This window comes from Mustela erminea, chromosome 13, assembly GCF_009829155.1.
Source record: "Mustela erminea isolate mMusErm1 chromosome 13, mMusErm1.Pri, whole genome shotgun sequence".
NCBI classification, from domain to species: Eukaryota; Metazoa; Chordata; class Mammalia; order Carnivora; family Mustelidae; genus Mustela; species Mustela erminea.
This window is the reverse complement of record NC_045626.1, coordinates 77,429,281-77,447,954: the sequence shown is the minus strand read 5'-3', so window position 1 is coordinate 77,447,954 and position 18,674 is coordinate 77,429,281. Positions and strand designations below refer to the sequence as shown.

Here is an 18,674-nt window from a genome sequence, read left to right as displayed (position 1 = left end):
GAAGATGTCAGATTTGAACCAGTTCACTGCCACCACCTTCCATTCAAGAGACAGCAATATATTGAGCCTACTCTGTGCCCAGCAGTAATCTGCAGTGGCCAAGACTCTGCAGCTTGCAGGGCTAGAGAGACAGGTAAACAGATAGTTACAGTAGAGCAGGGACTGGGAATGTAGGGGCAAAGAGATACACTATAAAGATGGGATGCTTTAGGACACCGGAAGCGAGGGTAACCCAGACCTGGAGAAATCAAGGAAGTCTTCCTGGTTGGGGGAGGGGGCATCTGAGCTGAGAGGCAGAGAAGGAGAGGAAAAGAAATATATATCAGGGCAGAGAACAGTACCAACCACCTCTTTTCACCCTCAATCTAACAATTCCTGCCATTTTATAGGTGAGGAAAGTGAGGCTCGCGAAGTGATTTCACCAAGAGCACATAGCTACTAGGTGGCAAAGCTAGGATTTTAACTCAGGAGGTGCTAAGTGAGAGTGCGGTGAGCCTGAGCGACTGAGCAGAATTTCCCTAGACTGCAGATGACGGAAGAGGGGCCGTGCGGAGACTTAAGGCACGTGAGATGGATTGGAGTCTCATAGGGGACTGTGTGTTAGTTTCCCAGGGCTGCCCTAACAAAATGCTTCAATGGCAGAAATTCATTTTCTCATCGTTCTAGAGGCTGGAAGTCCAGGGGTTGTCAGCAGGGTTGGTTTCTTCTGAGGCTTCCTTCTCCCTGTATCCTCAAATGGTCTTTCCTTCCAGCATGTGCATCACAGATGTCTATGTGTCCTAATTTCCCCTTCTCATAGGAACACCAGTCAGACTAGATTAGGGTGCACCCTAGTTAGGGCCTCATTTTTCAAAAATTTTTTTAAATTAATATATAATGTATTATTAGCCCCAGGGGTACATGTCTGGGAATCATCAGGTTTACACACTTCACAGCACTCACCATAGCACATACCCTCCCCAATGTCCATAAGCCCACCACCCTCTCCCTACCCTCCTACCCCCAGAATCCCTCAGTTTGTTTTGTGAGATTAAGAGTCTCTTATGGTTTGTTTCCCTCCCGATCCCATCTTGTTTCATTTATTCTTTTCTTATCCCCCAAACCCCTCACGTTGCCAACGCCTCCACTTCCTCATATCAGGGAGTTGTCTTTCTCCAATTGATTTATTTTGCTCAGCATAATACCCTCTAGTTCCATCCACGTCGTCGCAAACAGCAAGATTTCATTTATTTTGTTGGCTGCATGCATAGTATTCAATTGTGTATATATACCACATCTTCTTTATCCATTCATCTGTTGATGGACATCTAGGTTCTTTCCATAGTTTGGCTATTGTGGACATTGCTGCTATAAACATTCGGATGCACGTGCCCCTTTGGATCACTATGTTTGTACCTTTAAGGTAAATACCCAGTAGTGCAATTGCTGGGTCATAGGGTAGCTCTATTTTCAACTTTTTGAGGAACCTCCATGCTCTGTTCCAGAGTGGCTGCACCAGCCTGCATTCCCATCAACAGTGTAGGAGGGTTCCCCTTTCTCCACATCCTCGCCAGCATCTGTCGTTTCCTGACTTGTTCATTTTAGCCATTCTGACTGCCGTGAGGTGGTATCTCATTGTGGTTTTGATTTGTATTTCCCTGATGCTGAATGATGTGGAGCACTTTTTCATGGGTCTGTTGGCCATCTGGATGTCTTCTTTGCAGAAATGTCTGTTCATGTCCTCTGCCCATTTCTTGATTGGATTCTTTGTTCTTTGAGTGTTGAGTTTGATAAGTTCTTTATAGATTTTGGATACTAGGTTAGGGCCTTATTTTAATACAATCACCACATCAAAGTCTCCATCTCCAAATATGGGCTCATTCTGAGGTCTCAGTGTGGAAGAGGTTAGGACTTCCACATACAAATTTTGAGAGGGACACAATTTAGCCCAAAACAGATAGTGTAGAGAGTTTGAAGAGTTTAAGCAAGGGAAGGGAAGAGTTGGGTTTATGCCTGTGCTTGTCACTTGCAGAAATTAATCTGATGCTCACATGCCCACATCCTCACACCCACCATGACCAAGCAGACCCCACCTCACCAATTAACACCCTTTGCTTATCCCTTCCTCCCAGTCTCCACACCACACAACCCAAAGCCCGGGCTGGCAGGGGCTCTCTATGGTGAACAGAAGAGGGGACATGTCCCAGGGACTTTTGCAATGTCCTGGGTTATGGTGAGGGTAACATGGGGTGCCAAGCACATGGCAGAACTAGCTGCTGCTCTGGGCGAAACGCTGAACATGGCCCAGTGCTCAGAGCTGCGAAATGCACCTGTAAGGGCCTGGGTGGTGCTAAGGGGGAAGACAGACCAGAACTGGAAGGGTGAGAGGCTTGCAGTACCTTTAACTTAGAAATGAGGGAATAGTAGGTGTTCGTAAACAATGTATGGAAAGGAAGGAGGAAGGAAGGGCTCCAGAGCAGAAGAAAGAGAGCTGACGACCCTGGCTTTCCTGAGACCCCATGGTTTTCCTAAGACCCCCAAGGGATGCCTCTCAGGGGATTCACCGGGACAGCCCTGGGTCAGTTCCACACTTGGCCCCCACCTTCTGAAGTGGGGCCTTCCTGGAAGCAGAGAGGGTGGATCCCTTCCTGCCCCTCTGCCCATCAGGCCCAGGAACCCTGGGGATTATTGATCAAGATCAACTTCAGAGAAGAGCAATTACACAGGTTCATAATGGAGGCATCTCACCCATTAGTGTAAGAGGAGAGATCATGTAGGGAGGGGGTGACCTTGTTTCCAGGAAAAGTGCAGGCAGCAGGTTAACCCTCTCCTGAGCGTGTGCCCCAGGTGACCACTGCATCAGCTTCGTCAGCACCATGGACAGAGCTAGGACAAAGAAAGCATATACTCTGAGGTGAAACAGACAGGGCTTCAGATCCCCACCATCCCTAGCAATGTGACCTTGAGCAATTTCCCTTACCTAAGCCCCTCGCCTGCAAAGAGGGCACAGTAACAGTACCCTTCCTATGGGGTTGTTGGGAGCCCTGAATGAGATATTCAGATCCCGCCTCTGTCACCCACAAGCTGTGTGACCTACTACAAAGTGACGGTGTCTCTCTGAGCCTTAGTTTCCTCTTCTTTAAAATGTGGACAACAATTCATACCCCTGTAGATTGTTGGGAGAATTAAATAAAGTGTGTAAGGTGCCCTACTCAATGCCTGATTTCCTGTAATACATGATGCCACCCTAAATCAGAAAATACAGGTGAGATATGCTTATATACAGTGTTTAAGCTACTTTTCAAATAATACATTCATTGTGATTTTCTTCAACATCCAGCTACATTTTAAGGCAAAGGACCTATAAATTTAAAACAATGGGTCCATCTGTTGATCGGGGAGAGGAGGAAGATTATAATAAATCCAGTTTCCTTGCATGTCCAGCCCTCTTTGACACTCTTAGTGTATTTATTGTACTTTTATCAGATGAACAGGCAGATACCTATAGGATATAAATGTCCCTCAACCTACTCACTTTGCCTGAATCAAGACCTCTAGCTGGGGGACCCCTCCATTGTTTCTCCTGTCCCACACAGAAATCTCCCCACCCCATGACCAGCACATGATCATCTCCCATCAAATCATGGTTCTGCCACCTGCCAAGTCAGCAAACTGCCACACGTTCCTTCACTCCGCTGAGCCTCACGTGCCTCATCTATAACATGAGCCCACGAATGCCTCATGGACACATTGCAAAGGCTCGATGAGATGAGGAACGGGAAATACCATGCCTGGAACGAACATAGATAGCAGCAGCTCTCTAACAGGAAAGCCAGCACAACTGTCTCGGTGCCTATTATTGTGAAGGATGTAGTTCCAACAGGATCCCGCTGTGCTCCCCCCTCCCACCTCTGTCTTTGCAGGGAGCCCCTCTTCCGCCAGCTCTGTGCCCTCCACTGGCTTCTGGAGGCCCTGACTATTGACCACACCCACCACACCATGAAGCCCGTGATCACCTGCTGGAATCCAAAGTAGGTCTCAGTCCTTGAACCTGCCATACTAGCAGTGAACTATGTCATGGGGGAGGGCTTCTTATCTGTTCTTCCCCTCCTTTTGCTGTTTTTGTTGGGTGGGTTACACATCCCTGATGTGCTCTGTGGGATCCAGTAAGGGGTGAGCTCAGAGCCAGGGCATACAGGTCATATGGGCTCATGAGAGCCAATGCTGTGCGCCTCTCCTCTCAGGGGAGGGTTCATGCAAAAGCCCTGCGGCCACTGTTGCAGGAGCTGCATTGCCCCCACATGGGCAGGTGGACCATGAACAGGCAGGCATATAAGGCCTTTATGTTCTTTATGGAGAGTCATGTTGACTCCAAGAATAGTGCTAAATGGTAAGGGACCCTAACCTGAGGAATCAATTTGCTCTGTGAAAATCCCATGCTGAGTAATGAAAAATAGTTCCCCTTCCCCCATAAGTGGGAACCCCCTCAACTCCCACCCCAATAAACTGACAATAGCCTCTTTCTCACTGCCCTGCCCACCCCCCCCAGCTGAATTCAATCTTCCTTCTCTTCCCAAATCTTAATTAATTCCATCTTCCTAAGGGTGTTTTCCACCCACCTCCCAAACACTTACCCTACCCCCTGCTCTAATTCACCCCTTGCACCAGAGCCCAGATAAACTAACATCAAATGCAACCAGAACTATAAATCATGCATCTATTGATAGACTAGTAACTCTAACTGATTCCATGTTTGGGGGTGAGATGAACTGAAAACTGTAATTTCCCTTGGTGCTCTGGTTTATAACCTTGATGATTTTTTTAAAAGCACCAGAATTTTTTTTAATGGAAACCCCAATAATGTAAAACAAATTTTTAAAAATGTAACTTCTATACAAAGCAGGAAGTTGGGAGGCCAGGGGGACCTGGGGCCCCTCCAGCTCTCTCCCACCCCCACAAAGACACCCCAGTTATTTCCAAAATATCTATGTGGTTCAAAGAATTTGTTTGAAAATGACAGGTTTAAAACATTTCCCATACATTACTCATTTTTCTTAGAAAAAGTTCCCTTTAAATGTCTGAGGTAATGACCTTCCTCCTTCTAGACCTAATGCCTTTCCCTTATGAATCTATGTAAGTATACCCCCCTTTTTTTCTTAACAGAATTGGCATCATGAATATTGTTCTGAATATTGAACATTTTTCTACCTTTCCCCCTTTAAAACATCTTATGCAGGCACCTGGGTAGTTCGGTCAGTTAAGCATCTGACTCTTGAATTTGGCTCAGGTCATGATCTCAGGGTTATGAGACTGAGCCCCACACAGGACTCCACACACAATGGGGAGTTTGCTTAATATTCTCTCCCTCCCTCTGCCCCTCCTCCCATTCACTCGCTCGCTCTCTAAAATAAATAAATAAATCATTAAAAATAAGATAAAATATCTCATGGACATCTTTCCATGATGGTACGTACAAAGTTCCTACATTCTTTTGACAATTTCCACCGTCCTTTAACAGAATACCATCCCTCATAAAGAATAGTTATCCACGGTCTACGGCAGGGGCGGACCACAATTTAGATAACCATTTCTCTACTGGGGGACACTAAGGTTGTTCCCAAGTGTTGGCCATTTCAATTAGTACTGCACGGAACACCCTTGTACATATATTTATACCCAGTTGAAAATATCTCTGTTGGCCAGATTCTGAGAAATGGGATTTCTGGGCCAAGGCAACATCTAATTTTTTTTTTTTTCACAGTCGATGGCTTAGATTCTAAGAAAAGAGTCCCTCAGCCAGTGGACTTCTAATAGCATTTCATCTCCCCGAGCTTCCAGCAGCAACACTTTGGCCTCCCAACATTTGGGCATCCATTCTCCCAAACTGAGTCAAGAATATAATGTAGGGTTTGGATTGAGAAGATTAAAAAAAGAAGCATCTTTATTTCTTTTGCTGGGTTTTAGAAATGTCCCCAGCACGTGACCAAAAACTCACCTGTGGTTAAAAAAAAAAAAAAAAGACATGGTGGTCACACTGGGAGTTATGGAGGTTCCCCCTGTGACTTGCCAGGGCAGAATTCCGTCAGGGATCCACGGAGATCCATCAGAGCAGAACAGGAACCAGAACCTCTGCCTGACAGAAAAATGCATCCAGAAAGATTCCCATGGGAAGTCAGAGCATTTGCTGGGGCTTGCTTTTTCCTAGTGAACCATTTGCTCCTGATGGTGGTTTTGGTTTGCTGGTTTGCTGGTACATGTTTAATAAATGTTTAATAAACAGAACAGTTCTCCAAGAAGGAAAACCCATGATGTGTAACAATGTCAATTTCCACGGTGGACATCATCCAGCCATGGCTGACTTCAGGCTTACCAACATGACCCTGGGGCTGGGGACAGGGGCACATGTTCAGTTTTTGTGAGCCAACAGAAGCCAACTCCAGCACACCATTTTGGGGGATCAATTGATTTTTTTTTAAGATTTTATTTATTTATTTGTCAGAGAGAGGGAGAGAGAGAGAGCGCAAGCAGGCAGAGCTGCAGGCAGAGGCAGAGAGAGAAGCAGGCTCCCCGCTGAGCAAGGAACTGGACGCAGGACACTATGCCAGGACCCTGGGATCATGACCTGCGCTGAAGGCAGTGGCTTAACCGACTGAGCCACTCAGGCATCCCTGATTTTTTTTTTAATAGATAAATCTGAGGGTGGGGGTTGGGCAAGGGCTTAGGTTTCCTAGAAAGTGCCAGAAAATGTCTTTTTAGTTAGCAAGAAAGGAGAAGGTTGTCTTGTGTTTAATGTCCAATTCCTGTTTATGTTGTTTCATCCTGTTATCTTAACTCAAATGTCTCTAAATCTTCATATGCATTTTTTAAAGCCCAGATGAATTGAGAGGGAGTAAAAGCAAGGGCTTGAGCATGAGATGGACCTGCACGAGTCCAGGCTCTGCTGCTTGGTCACTTAACATCTCTGGACCTCTATTTCTTCGTCTATCATATGGGCTCCTGCTCAGAAGAGTTATTGTGAGCATCAAGAAGATAAAGAACACGGAGCATTTAGCCCAGTGACTGGGAGCACTGTGAGGGCTCACTGAAAGATAGCTATTCTAGATTAAAACCCCCATTTCCAAGAGCAGTTGGCTCTTTGATTATCAAAGCCATTGAGACTTCAGACAAGGAAAGAAAGAACCTTCTGAGTAGAGTTTTAGCAACAGATGAGATCCCCGTTCACAGGGAGAATGAACAAACACACAGACAGGAAGAAGGCTAAGCAAGGTCAACCCAAATCTGGATGCAAAGACAAACAATCCAGGGAATGATGCCAACAGAGTAATACCAAACTTCCAGTCCTCCTGACTGTGCTGTTCTGAGTTTCCTTCCTCAAGCAGCCAGCATCTCCTGCTTTTCAAGCATCTGAAACACAAACCCGGAGCCCTGACACCTACCATGCACTTTCCAAAAGGAAACATCCATCATCAGGGACCTGTAGATCCCAGAGGTTTCTCCTCTATTAGGCATGATGATGGCTGTGGATCCAACCCCACCCCCTTAGGGATTTTATAGCAAGGAAGTGGGGTGGTTCAATATCTCAACACAGACTTTCTACAGGCAGCAAAATTTTTACTAACTGGCATCTAGTGTGCCGCAAGCAGAAGATGACCTTTGTTCATTATAGGAAGATCCTATATTTGGCTAGAACTGGTGGATGGTGGGATGAATGGACAGATGACAGATTAGGATGTCATTATGAGTTTCATCTGAGGCTGTGCCTTAGTGGGAGGGGGAGGCCGTCCCAAATTCATCATGTGGCAATTCAAACACCTTAACATTTCCCAGCATCCTCATTAATCCCATGGCTCGCAGGGAGAGTTTATTTCAATTGACAAGATGATCGGGTCCACAAGAGAGCAGAAACTGGGCTTTCAATACCAGGTGTGCTAATTACCCTTCTCTGAGAGACGCAAGGCTCTATTCTGCAAAGTAAGACTTATTTTATATATAGTTACCCAAGTCTTTATCTAAACGTTTGGGACCACCTGAATTTCAGAATTGCTTTTTTTTTTTTTTTCTTTTTTGGCATTTTAGAAAGGCAATATGGGGCATACACTGTAGAAAACATCACACCCACAGAGGGAACTGGAGCAGCAGACTATCATCCAACACAGTATTTCCGCAGGGGAAAAAAAAATGAACATTTACACTAAGTGTATAATAAAAATAAATAAAGGTCATTGGTAGCCGCCCATCAGTTCAGGTCATGTTTTGCTGCCAAATCAGTTATTAAACTTGTCCTGGTTTTAAATGCCTTTTGGATTTGGGGGTTGGATTAGGGCTTATGAACTTAAATTGGTATCAGTTTGGTTTTTTTTTAGAGACTAATTTTCAAAGGATTGACTAGAAATGAGTGACCAGAGATGCAGAGGAGATGAGGTGTAAGCGAGCACCTCTCCTCCCCAGTTCCGCTCAACCCCAGCCAACTGCCGCCATCTTCCCTAGTTCCCATGGGAAAGAACCTGGCAGGACCCCTGGCCAGGCAGAAGAGTCAAGAGCCCCCTGATTCACCTTCTGGGCAAGGCACAGCATACAGCGTGGAGTGAAGGTGTGAGGGGCTGTCCCCTGGGTAGCAAAATCATCTATGTCCTACTCCTAGGGCTGTCCTAGAGAGACATCATCACAGCCACTCTTAACTAGGGAGTCCAGGTGGGTATATCTTGACTCTTATTAAGGGAGTCCAGACACTCAAGGGCCAGGGTACCCAGGCACAAAGAACCTGCTGTTCCTTTAGAAAAACGTGGGTGGCTAAAAGGCAGCCACACTCCGACGTTCCAAATAGGACACAGGCACCTAAATCTAACAATTGTGTCCTGATGGAAACAGCTGGCTCTGAGTGCTCCCCACGTCAAGCACTGCTCTGAGTACATTCCTCCAGTTGGCCTCATTCCGACAGAAGAGGAGCCCGAGGCACAGAAAACTTAAGTAACGTGCTCAAAATCACATGGCTCGTAAAAGCTAAGGACTGGAATTCAGGTAAGCCCAGCTGCAGAGCACATGTGCTTAATCACTAAGAGACGGTTTCCTCTGTGCCCAGCAAAAGCCCGAAAGTCTTCCAATTAATTTAGGGCACAATGTGGTGTCCAAAAACGAAAAGAGTAACTCATCACAAAGCAGGATTTGCCAGGCGACCCCAGGATACAAAAGGGACTGCCCCTTGCCAAGATAATATGATATGTGCAGATACAGTTTTCTTTTAAACAACAAAGAAGGCCACTCCATACTTCTGGCTTTGGTAGTCAAGTTAATATATGGGAACCAAATCTCCATAGCAAAACCTCTTTCGATGACTGCGGAATTCATCACCATATTTAACCAATTCCTGTAAGAACTTCTAATTTGCCAGACTGTCAATCTCAGGGCGGGGCGGTGGGGGGGCGATGCAACATCATTCCAAGCAATACGCAAAATAACAATTATTATATTGAAGTTGTTGTTTTTTTCTCTGTCCCATGCACCCCTCCCACCCCCAGAAATGCTCCTTTCCCTCAAAAACCTGCTTTTTTCAGGCACTACTGGGGATAGAGCAGAGAAGGGAGCAGACATCCCTATTCTCTGGAGTGTCTGTTCTAGGCGACGTGGGGAGAGCAGCAGATAATAAACATGCAGTAATCAAGGTGTTTTGAGGTAGCATTAAGCGTCACGAAGAAATTGATGAGGGGATAGGACAGGGGCAGGTGGGGGGTGACTTTTAAATTGGGTCGTCTGGGAAAGACTCACTCAGGAGGTGACATTTGAGTGAAATCTCTGATTCCGCCCGTCTCCACTCTGCACTGACTTAATTGCATCGTGCCTCCACTGCTTTACTCAAGAGGACATCTCTGCGGGAGTAGGGGACCGTGGCAGGATGATCAGTGCACCTGCCACAAGGGAGGCGACCCGCTTGGGAGGTCCCGGGAGCTCTGGTCTCTGTCCCCTCCCTGGCGCGCCATTGGCAGCTGGCTCTGTCCTTCCAACTCGGTCGTGGACACACGCATGCCTTCTAAACCAGCCAACAGACTTTCCGCTCTGAGAAGCAGGTGTTTTACCCCAAATGACAGTTCGCAAAGAGAGAGAGGGAATTATTGGAGAAGACGACTCTGATTGCTACTGCAGGGAGACATTTCAAGTGACTCGCCGGGAACAAAATGTGCTTGGCGGGTACAGTTAAATGAGATGCGACGGCGCTCCATGCTTTCATCCCCTGATTTCTGGCGACTAGGATCCCCTCCCCCGAAAGCTTCAGCAGGGGGGAAATTATGGTCTGAAAATCACAGCCACTTCTCCCCCATGGATCTGTCCTACTGCCTTGTTCCCCACCATCAGCCCCTCCCCCAAGCCACGCTAAGCTGTCTGTCCGAAAAGCACGTGGTTCATCGTTAAACTGTGTTCAGTTCTCTATATGAGACACCCCCCACAAACCCTTAACAAGCCCCTCCCCATCCTCACACCAAGCCTCTGACGTAGCTAATATTATTCCCTCCATTTTACAGATGAGAGCACTGAGGCTTTGAGAGGCTACATAGCTTACACCAACACACACCTCGGAAGCAGCAGGGCAGGCACAGGACTCGAACACCCAGTCCACCTGATTCTCAAACCTGCTGATAACCACCAACATAGGCTACTTCTCTTGCTTCTCTCAAAGAGACTTGCCTAAGGTCACACAAACAGTGCATCAGGGACACCAATTAGATAAACTAAGTTAAGATGCCATAATGAACAACCCGAAAATCTCAGCGGCTTAGTGCAACCCAAGTTCATTTCCTGCTCACCCCACCCATCATCGACACGGGGCTGTGCTCATTTCGGTCAGTCGAGGACCCAGGCTGATAGGAGTTTTTATCTCAACACAAGCTTTCACCATCAACAAGGCAGAGAAAGGAAACTGCCTTGAGGGCTAGCCCTTAAAGCACCCACTCTTGATGCCATATGTCACTGTCACTCATGCATTTTTAAAGAAAGCAAGTCACAGGGCTGCCCCTGATGCCGAGGAGCCCAAAAGACCCGGGACTACTTGGTAAACAGCACTAATGACTATCCCACCAAGCCCTGGGGAGGAGCGTCCCCTTGCCGTGTCCATCTTGGACAAAGTGTGCACTAGGCCCCTTGTGGACAAAAAAACTCAGGTGGTTTCTTTCTTTTCCTGCCGCTATCTGAGCTTCCTTTTTGGTTTATTCGCTCCTGAGAATGAAACATCAGAGAGACCGATTCTGTCTAACCAGGCCCTTTCTTTATCAGTGGCTTTGCATGAGCAAAGGTGCAGGGCGATTTTAAGATCTCGGGGAGACTTGCTGTATTTTTAGCTCATTTACCTGCTGCCTCAAGTCGCAATGGATTTCGGGTCACCTAGGATGCGTTAACAGAAAACCTCCATCTTCTCGATTGGGCTTGAATATTTAAGATTTTGAAAGCTTGGCTAGGACCCGATTTAATTTTAAAAGGGGAAGGGGGTTGCTTTTGAACTTCAAGAAGGAGGCTGGAGGCACAGCAGGAGCTGCGTGAGCAAAGGGAAGAAGCCGAAAAGCCCTGTGGTCTTGAAAGAAATGCTCCAAAGCTGAACCGCGAAAGCTTCCAGTCGGTGAGCCTTAAATCAGACTTCAAAAGTGCCACTAGTTTAAATATTGTTTATAGGACTGGTGTATTGCTAGTCCTTCCTCTGGCTGGATTTTAAATATTCCCTAATTTGATTACTCGGGGGAGAAGCAGGCAGAACCAACGTTAAATGAGCTTCACTGTTAATTATTCAGAGGGCTTTTTATTGTGTAATCAAACATAAAGTCTTCCAAAAAGCTTGGAGGCACATTCTCACCCCGCCCTCCCCAGCCCGACTTCCATCGCCTGTGTGCGATGCTTGCATTGTGGCCGTGGGCTGCTAGATGCTCAGCAAAGTCCTGCCATCCACGAGAGCATGACTTCCTCCACGTCTGTGCTGGCAAAAGCCTCCGACTTCGCTACCTAGAGCCCCGTGCCACCAGAAGCCAGTCTGAGGCAAGTTTTAGCTCCCATATCTTTTACCTCCTATATCTGAGCATCTCCCCAGCACTGAGCAGCTCTGCCAATGCGTCCCTTCATGAGTCTGGTCTGGCCATCTCATTCCCTCATGTCCCTGCTCCGTGCTAAGTGACAGCCAGCTAAATGATCTGAAGGATCCCAGCCATCCAAAACCCTTTCGCAAGAGAAAAAGGAGATAAAGAAAGGGCTGGATGGAAAGATGGATCGATCAGTCAATCTACCAGTAGGAAGGTAGAGGGATTTGAAAGCGCACATGCTGAGTCTCCCCACTTGCTTATCAACTGCCCTATAGCCCCAAGTTCAAAATCCAAAAGGCTCTGAACACTCAATTTTTCCATAACCCATTTGACAGTAAAACTTGACATGAACCAAACTAGATTTGGTGGCAAAATTTGACCTGAAGCTATTTACATTCTTTATCCCACTTAGTGTAAATATTTATATATATATATATATCAGTGTGTTTGGTTCCAGGATGCTGTCCCCGACCCCACTGGGAGGATCATGTTAACATATGGTATATGCATATATACCCTTTCCCAAAATACCAACAGGGCAACACATCAGGTCCCTTGGGTTTTAGATGAGGGATTACAGGCATGTCACCCACAAAACCTGCCGGAGGTTCAGTCTCGTACTGAGAAATTTCCCAACCCATGCGGGGAAGACCCAGGATTTAGGGTATCTGAAGTTTAATTAATTGGGGGGGGCAGTGCTTTAAGAAAAAGAATATAAAATTACAACAGAAAATGATTCACAGACCTGTACCCCTGAAGCAAATAATACATTATATGTTAATAAAAATAATAATAAAATAAATGAAAATAAATTTAAAGAAAAAAAGAAATTAGGTACAGGGCCCCAGAGGAACCCATTCCAGTGAGGGTCATTAGTTTCACTGTGAATCTGTATCTGGGTGAGTGACTTGAGCCCTGCCCCCGCCCCACCCAGTGTGTTTTCGCATCTATAAAATGGGATGGCAACAATGTAATGTTTTATTGAGAGGATTCAGTGAGAATGCACAAAAGCATCTTGCACATAGCATCGTACAGAGTTCTGTTCAGTACACTCCAAACCAGTGATTTTCACCATGGAACCCACCCCACAGGCTGTCCCCAGTCCCCCCGCCCCCAGTAACCCACCCTCTGTGTTACTTGGGAGTGTCCCTCGTGGGGGGATTGTTAAGCCCAAAAGCTGAATGGGCTTTTCAGCTCACTCCCAGAAGTACCTGCTCTGGAGTAGACCTGCCTTGGGGTCTAAGAGAGGACCCAAGTCCTTGAGGGGCCTGGGTGGCTCAGTGGGTTAAAGCCTCTGCCTTGGCTCAGGTCACGATCCCAGGATCCTGGGATCGAGCCCGGGATCGAGCCCCACATCGGGCCGTCTGCTCAGCAGGGAGCCTGCTTCCTCCTCTCTCTGCCTGTCTCTCTGCCTACTTGTAATCTCGGTCTGTCAAATAAATAAATAAAATCTTTAAAAAAAAAGAGAGAGAGAGAAAGAGGACCCGAGTCCAAAAGGCAGACAGACGCAGATCACACACATTCTGCCTCTCTCACCCCACTGTGTAAGCAGGGGTCCCTCCTAACCTCAATTTCCACGGACAAGACCCAGCTATGGCAACGTGTCCCTCTCACTTCCTCATCCACACAGGGGGTGGGGGGAAAAGAGAAAAGCCCATCACAGAGAACGGCCGCCATCCATCCTCCATTTATTGCATTTCCTAAAAGAACTTGTAGTAAACCGAGGCTCTGGGAACGGAAAACTCATTAAGCTGTTTCTCACTCAGGGACCCGGGTGGAAGCAAGAGCACAATAAAAAAAATCAATAAGGACAAGTCCATGGGACAGAGGTGGGAGCACTTCGTCACGGCGCCTAAGGTAACTGCCAGCACGCGACGCGACAGCTTGGCTGCCGCGGCCCCCCCCCACTTCGGTGGGAGGCGTTTCTGCCCGTCTTTTCTCTGAGGGAAATTTTTTTCTCATTGGTTCTCTGAGCAGGGAGAAGTCAGAACCGCATGCTGTTGGGGCAGTTTTTGTAAATTTTAATTAAAATGGTTATCTGGGGATTATAGGAGAAATGACATTTGGCTGGACGCCACTTGGTGGGGAAGGGGAGGGGTGGCTGAGGCGCTGGTCCATAAGACATCACCAGACGGAAGTGGACTCACCCCACCCCCACGTTTTTTAATCAATAACAGTCAGTTCTCTGTCTCGAGCTCACTCTCTCTTTAACTTGGCCAGAAAATAAGAAACGGGCGATTCAACAGATAGGGTTTTCTATACACTAGAACGCGCAGTCACCGCTAAGAGAACATCAAGAACTCTATTCTTTTCACTCGAAGCTCTTCCTAACCCTAAACTCATCTACCCAACAAACAAGCACCATGAAATCATAACGACAAGAGATCGAGTGTAGGGAGGCAAATGCAGTTGAAAAAGCAGGTTGCTGCACCTGCGCCTTTACCTACAACATGAGTATAATGCCCATCCCCGCCTACTTCATAACGTTAGTAAAGAACCTCAGGAAACAACATGCAAACTCACTCTGAACATGTTAAAAGGCTGAGCATTACTGCTTATAATTTTTAAACACCACGTTTTAACATAATTGTCATGTGCCAGGTTCTATGCTAAAGAAGTGCTTTGGGGTCTGTTAGCCAGCTCTGCCTTCCTACTAACCCCAAGGGGCACTATTTTAATCGCCAGTTGGGAGAGGAGGGAGTTGGGGCTCAGAGAGGTTAAGTGATTTGTATGAGGTCACACAGCTGAGTCATGGCAGAGCCAAGAGTGAATCCTGGGCCTATTCACTGAACACTGTTTATTAAACACTGAGCTCATCAAATGCATACTTTCCATGGTGTCACAACTACAATTGCTCTCATGAAGAGTGTCATTATTTTCTTGCTCCTTTATCAGGGTGTGCCTAGATCTGAGAAGGAAAAGCCTTTGTTTTTGTCACAGAAAGTTGCTATGGAGACACTGTGTGCCTCTGTCTCCAGAGAGGCATAGAAAAAGCAGCAGAAGCCGCAAACCTTTAAAAAAAAAAAAAAAAATCCTCCAGGAATATTCCTAACAAACATTGAGGGAGGGAACACAGCAAATCAGTGCACTGGAACTCTCACAAAATTGAATTCCCCAGGAAGTTTCTAGATCAAACTCGGGGCTAAAGGGTGGTCCACTCTGACGATGGGGGAGCACTCGATTAAGAGTCAGGAGACCTAGCTTAGCCACGGTGACCCAGTTCACTGGGTGGCTTCAGATAAGTCCTTTTCTCTCTTCCGACTTCGGTTTCTGCACCTACAAAATGAGGACTTTGAAAGCAAAGCTCCAATCAACTCCACACAGCAACTAATAATTCTTCTGTGCATTTAGAGCTTGTCAGGGCCAAGACAGCACTCGCAAGAGCCGGGCAAATGGAGTAAATGAAAAAAAATCAGGCTGGGTCTAATGCAATAGGGAGGGGCGAGGTCTGTGGCAAATGGCCTATACAGCTAAAGGGAAGAACTTCTGTCCAGCTCTAGCCACTTTGCCATGTGAGAATGGGAGTCCAGGGCTTACTGTTTTCAAGAGAGACCAATAACCTAGGTGGTTATATAAAAATCTCCCCAATTTGTAAAATTCTGGGCAGTTAATCATGTCTCCCCATGGGCCACCAGTTGGAAATTGTTCCTTCTGAGAAAATGTAAGGAATCTCTCAGGGAAAGCTTTTCCTTTGTTGCCCCAAAGCAGTCCCTACTGAGGTAGAACACAGCAGCTAGTTAACACTGCTTCTAAGTGAAATATAAAAAAATAGAGAGGCAGCATATGGGGATTTAAGTCAATTCAGACTGAGTCAGTTCAATAAAGGGCAAGCGAGATGCTGAAACTGCCTGTCACATCATCCCCTGCATTTTATTTTTCTGCCACTCTCAATTAATCAAAAGTGTCAGCCCTTCACTTTGGATTTCCTGGCTAAGGTTGTTAATTGAATTTTAATTAATGGCGACTTTAGGAGCACAAAATGAAATCCTGGCCCAAGGAAGATGCACACGGAGCTCTGGATATGGAAAGCTCTTCCGAGACCATCCCAACCCGTCCTCCTTGTTTGCTAGACCAGGAAACGGGGGCAAGATGGTAACTTGTTCAAGGGCCCGCTGAGGTCCCTTGGCTCCGAGTTCAGTGCTCATTGCAAGACTCCAGGCTTCCCCTGGGACACAATGTGCCGAGCCTTCAAAACAACATGGAGCTAGAGTCTGGTTTCCAGAGTCGGGGATTCATATGGGGCCAGAGGAGACAGGATGAGGAGACTTCCACATACACATATTACCCCCCGCTGCAGTGTCAGGACAAAGGGGACCCTGTACCAAGCTCCTGATCCGTCAAAGGAGGGAACGTGCCATCTTTGGGCATTTGCTTTTTATCACAGTCATTTGGTAGCCCATGTGCTCCCTTGGAGAGCTGGGTAAACCCGCCTTGTCCTTCCCCTGTGCCACCAGGAAACCCCTCCCCTTTCCCAGGGCACCAAGGTTCGACCTGCCATCATGGCCCCACTAGGTAGCCAATCAAAACACTACTTCTGGGGGCGCCTGGGTGGCTCAGTCGGTTAAACATCTGACCGGTTCAGATCATGATCTCAGGGTGTTGGGATAGAGCCCCACATTGGGCTCAATGGGGAGTTTGCTTGTCTTTCTCTCTCTGCCCCTCCCCCTGCTTGTGCTTGCTCACTCGCTCTCTCACAAATAAAATAAAAAATAAATATATTTTTAAAACAAACAAAAAAACCCTCTACCTCTGACCCCATGCAGTGGACTCCATGATACGAATCCTGCTGGAGACAACGATCTCCACCGGTTAGATAGTTATGAGAGGTAGGTGCAGCCTTTGGTGCTGTCTCTTCTCCCTCTCTGCTTTCTGAGGGTATCACAACCCTATGATCAAAAAGGGACCTCAGTGGGCCCTGCAAGAACTTCCCTTTTAAATGTTCTCAAACAGAACTGTCCCTGTTGATTGAGTATAAACCACAGCCCAGGGTTCTAGCCGCTGAGGGCCTACTTTGCCCCACCGTGAGCCTGGCATTTTCAAAGTCACGAAATATCATCAGCATGGGACCAAGGACACTTTCAATGCCCCCCAAAAGGGCATTGCTGAAAGAATTTTTAAGCAAGGCATAATAATTAGCGTTGGTGTTAGCCTGACTTGGACTGGAATCCTGGCTCTGCCCCTCGCTAGCTGTGTGACCTTGGGAAAATAAGAAACCCTCTGGAAGACTTGGTTCATGAGTTAAATGAAGACATGACCCGGCACGGTACACTCTGAAGTGATATCAGTCATGCAAGAGGGCGGTGTGAACACACACACACGCACACACATACACAACCCATTCCTTTCCTCCCAAAAGTCCACGTTCTCCTTACAAGATTTTCTCTATCTACCCCTACTTACCTTCTAGGACTTGTCGTCTAGGCCCTTCCATCCACCACAACCATGGCTCCTCTCCCTGCCCGGGAAAGAACGCTATCCTATCAGACACATCCACTTCTCTAAATGTCAGGTCTAGAATTTTCTCCATCTTGTACTCTTCAGAAGACCCCAGTAAACACAAATCCTGATTCTTTGAGGGCCTGGTGTCAACTTGGTGAACAAGAAGTTGATCCATGGAATTTGGGGTCAGACCACCAAGAGGTAGCTAAAGAAATGAGATCCATCCTCCTACAGTTTTAAAAAATCAACTCCCTGGGTGCCTGGGTGGCTCAGCGGGCTAAAGCCTCTGCCTTCGGCTCGGGTCATGATCCCAGGGTCCTGGGATCGAGCCCCGCATTGGGTCTCTGCTCAGCAGGGAGCCTGCCTCCCCCGCTCTCTCTGCCTGCCTCTCTGCCTACTTGTGATCTCTATCAAATAAATAAATAAAAACCTTAAAAAAAAAAGTCCAGAACTCCTCTGGTCCCTCATAACATAGTTGGAATATGTGTTTGGTCCCCTGAGGTGACTACTTGGTCAACCGTGGTGTTCACTGAATAGAATTAGTCCCATCGTGTTTGCTTCAGATAAAACCCATTTTAAATTATCTTGATTTGGGACAGAAGGTCACCCAGACCCAGGACATGTGTCCCGGTGTTTGGAAAGAACCAAAAGCAATTCACATTCAGAGCCAGGTTTTTATTTTTTTTTTCTTTCTTAGTTTCCTTCCTTCTCGCCTCCCTTTTTTCTTGTCTCCCTTCCTCCCTCTTTCCCGTCTAGTCACCCTCCTCCCTCCTCCTCTCCTTCCTTCCATCACCCTGTTCTCCCTCCCTTCTTTCTGAGATCTCTCTTCCCTCTCTCCTTCAGACCAAGAAATTCAAAATTCCTGTACTCCGCGTCACCAGCCGCAAACCAAGCCGGCGAGCCTCCACACTCAGTCTGTCTCGGACCAGTGGGGGATCATCCCCCCAGAGCAGCATGGTCTCCATGAACCCCGGCTCAGATGAGCCCCCGAGTGTGATCACCCAGGCGACAGGCAGCAAGGACATTGAGGACAATGAATCCTCTTCAACCAAGCCTGATGAAGAACCCCTCCATGTCAGTAAGTCCTACGCGAGAGCTGACCAATCCGCCTTGACTCTTTGCCTCGAAGCCAGACATCAAGAACCCCTCCTGCTCCAACTCTGACCTCCCCACATTTAGTTAGTTAAAGGAGACACAGGGGTC

The 18,674-nt window shown here is 47.0% G+C and overlaps 1 protein-coding gene across 3 annotated transcripts in view; it reads left to right on the top strand.

Annotated features, from left to right (window-relative positions):
• Window positions 1–18,674, top strand: part of CCDC60 (coiled-coil domain containing 60) — a 167,650-nt gene that overhangs the window by 126,874 nt on the left and 22,102 nt on the right. For all 3 annotated transcript variants that reach the window (XR_004278087.1, XM_032310644.1, XM_032310642.1), the window contains exons 5-7: window positions 3,903–4,010; window positions 13,799–13,889; window positions 18,315–18,549. Coding sequence is in view for 2 of the 3 variants with exons in the window: in XM_032310644.1 (XP_032166535.1) it covers window positions 3,903–4,010; window positions 13,799–13,889; window positions 18,315–18,549 (434 nt within the window). In the remaining variant the exon portion in view is untranslated. The remainder of the gene's footprint in view (window positions 1–3,902; window positions 4,011–13,798; window positions 13,890–18,314; window positions 18,550–18,674) is intronic.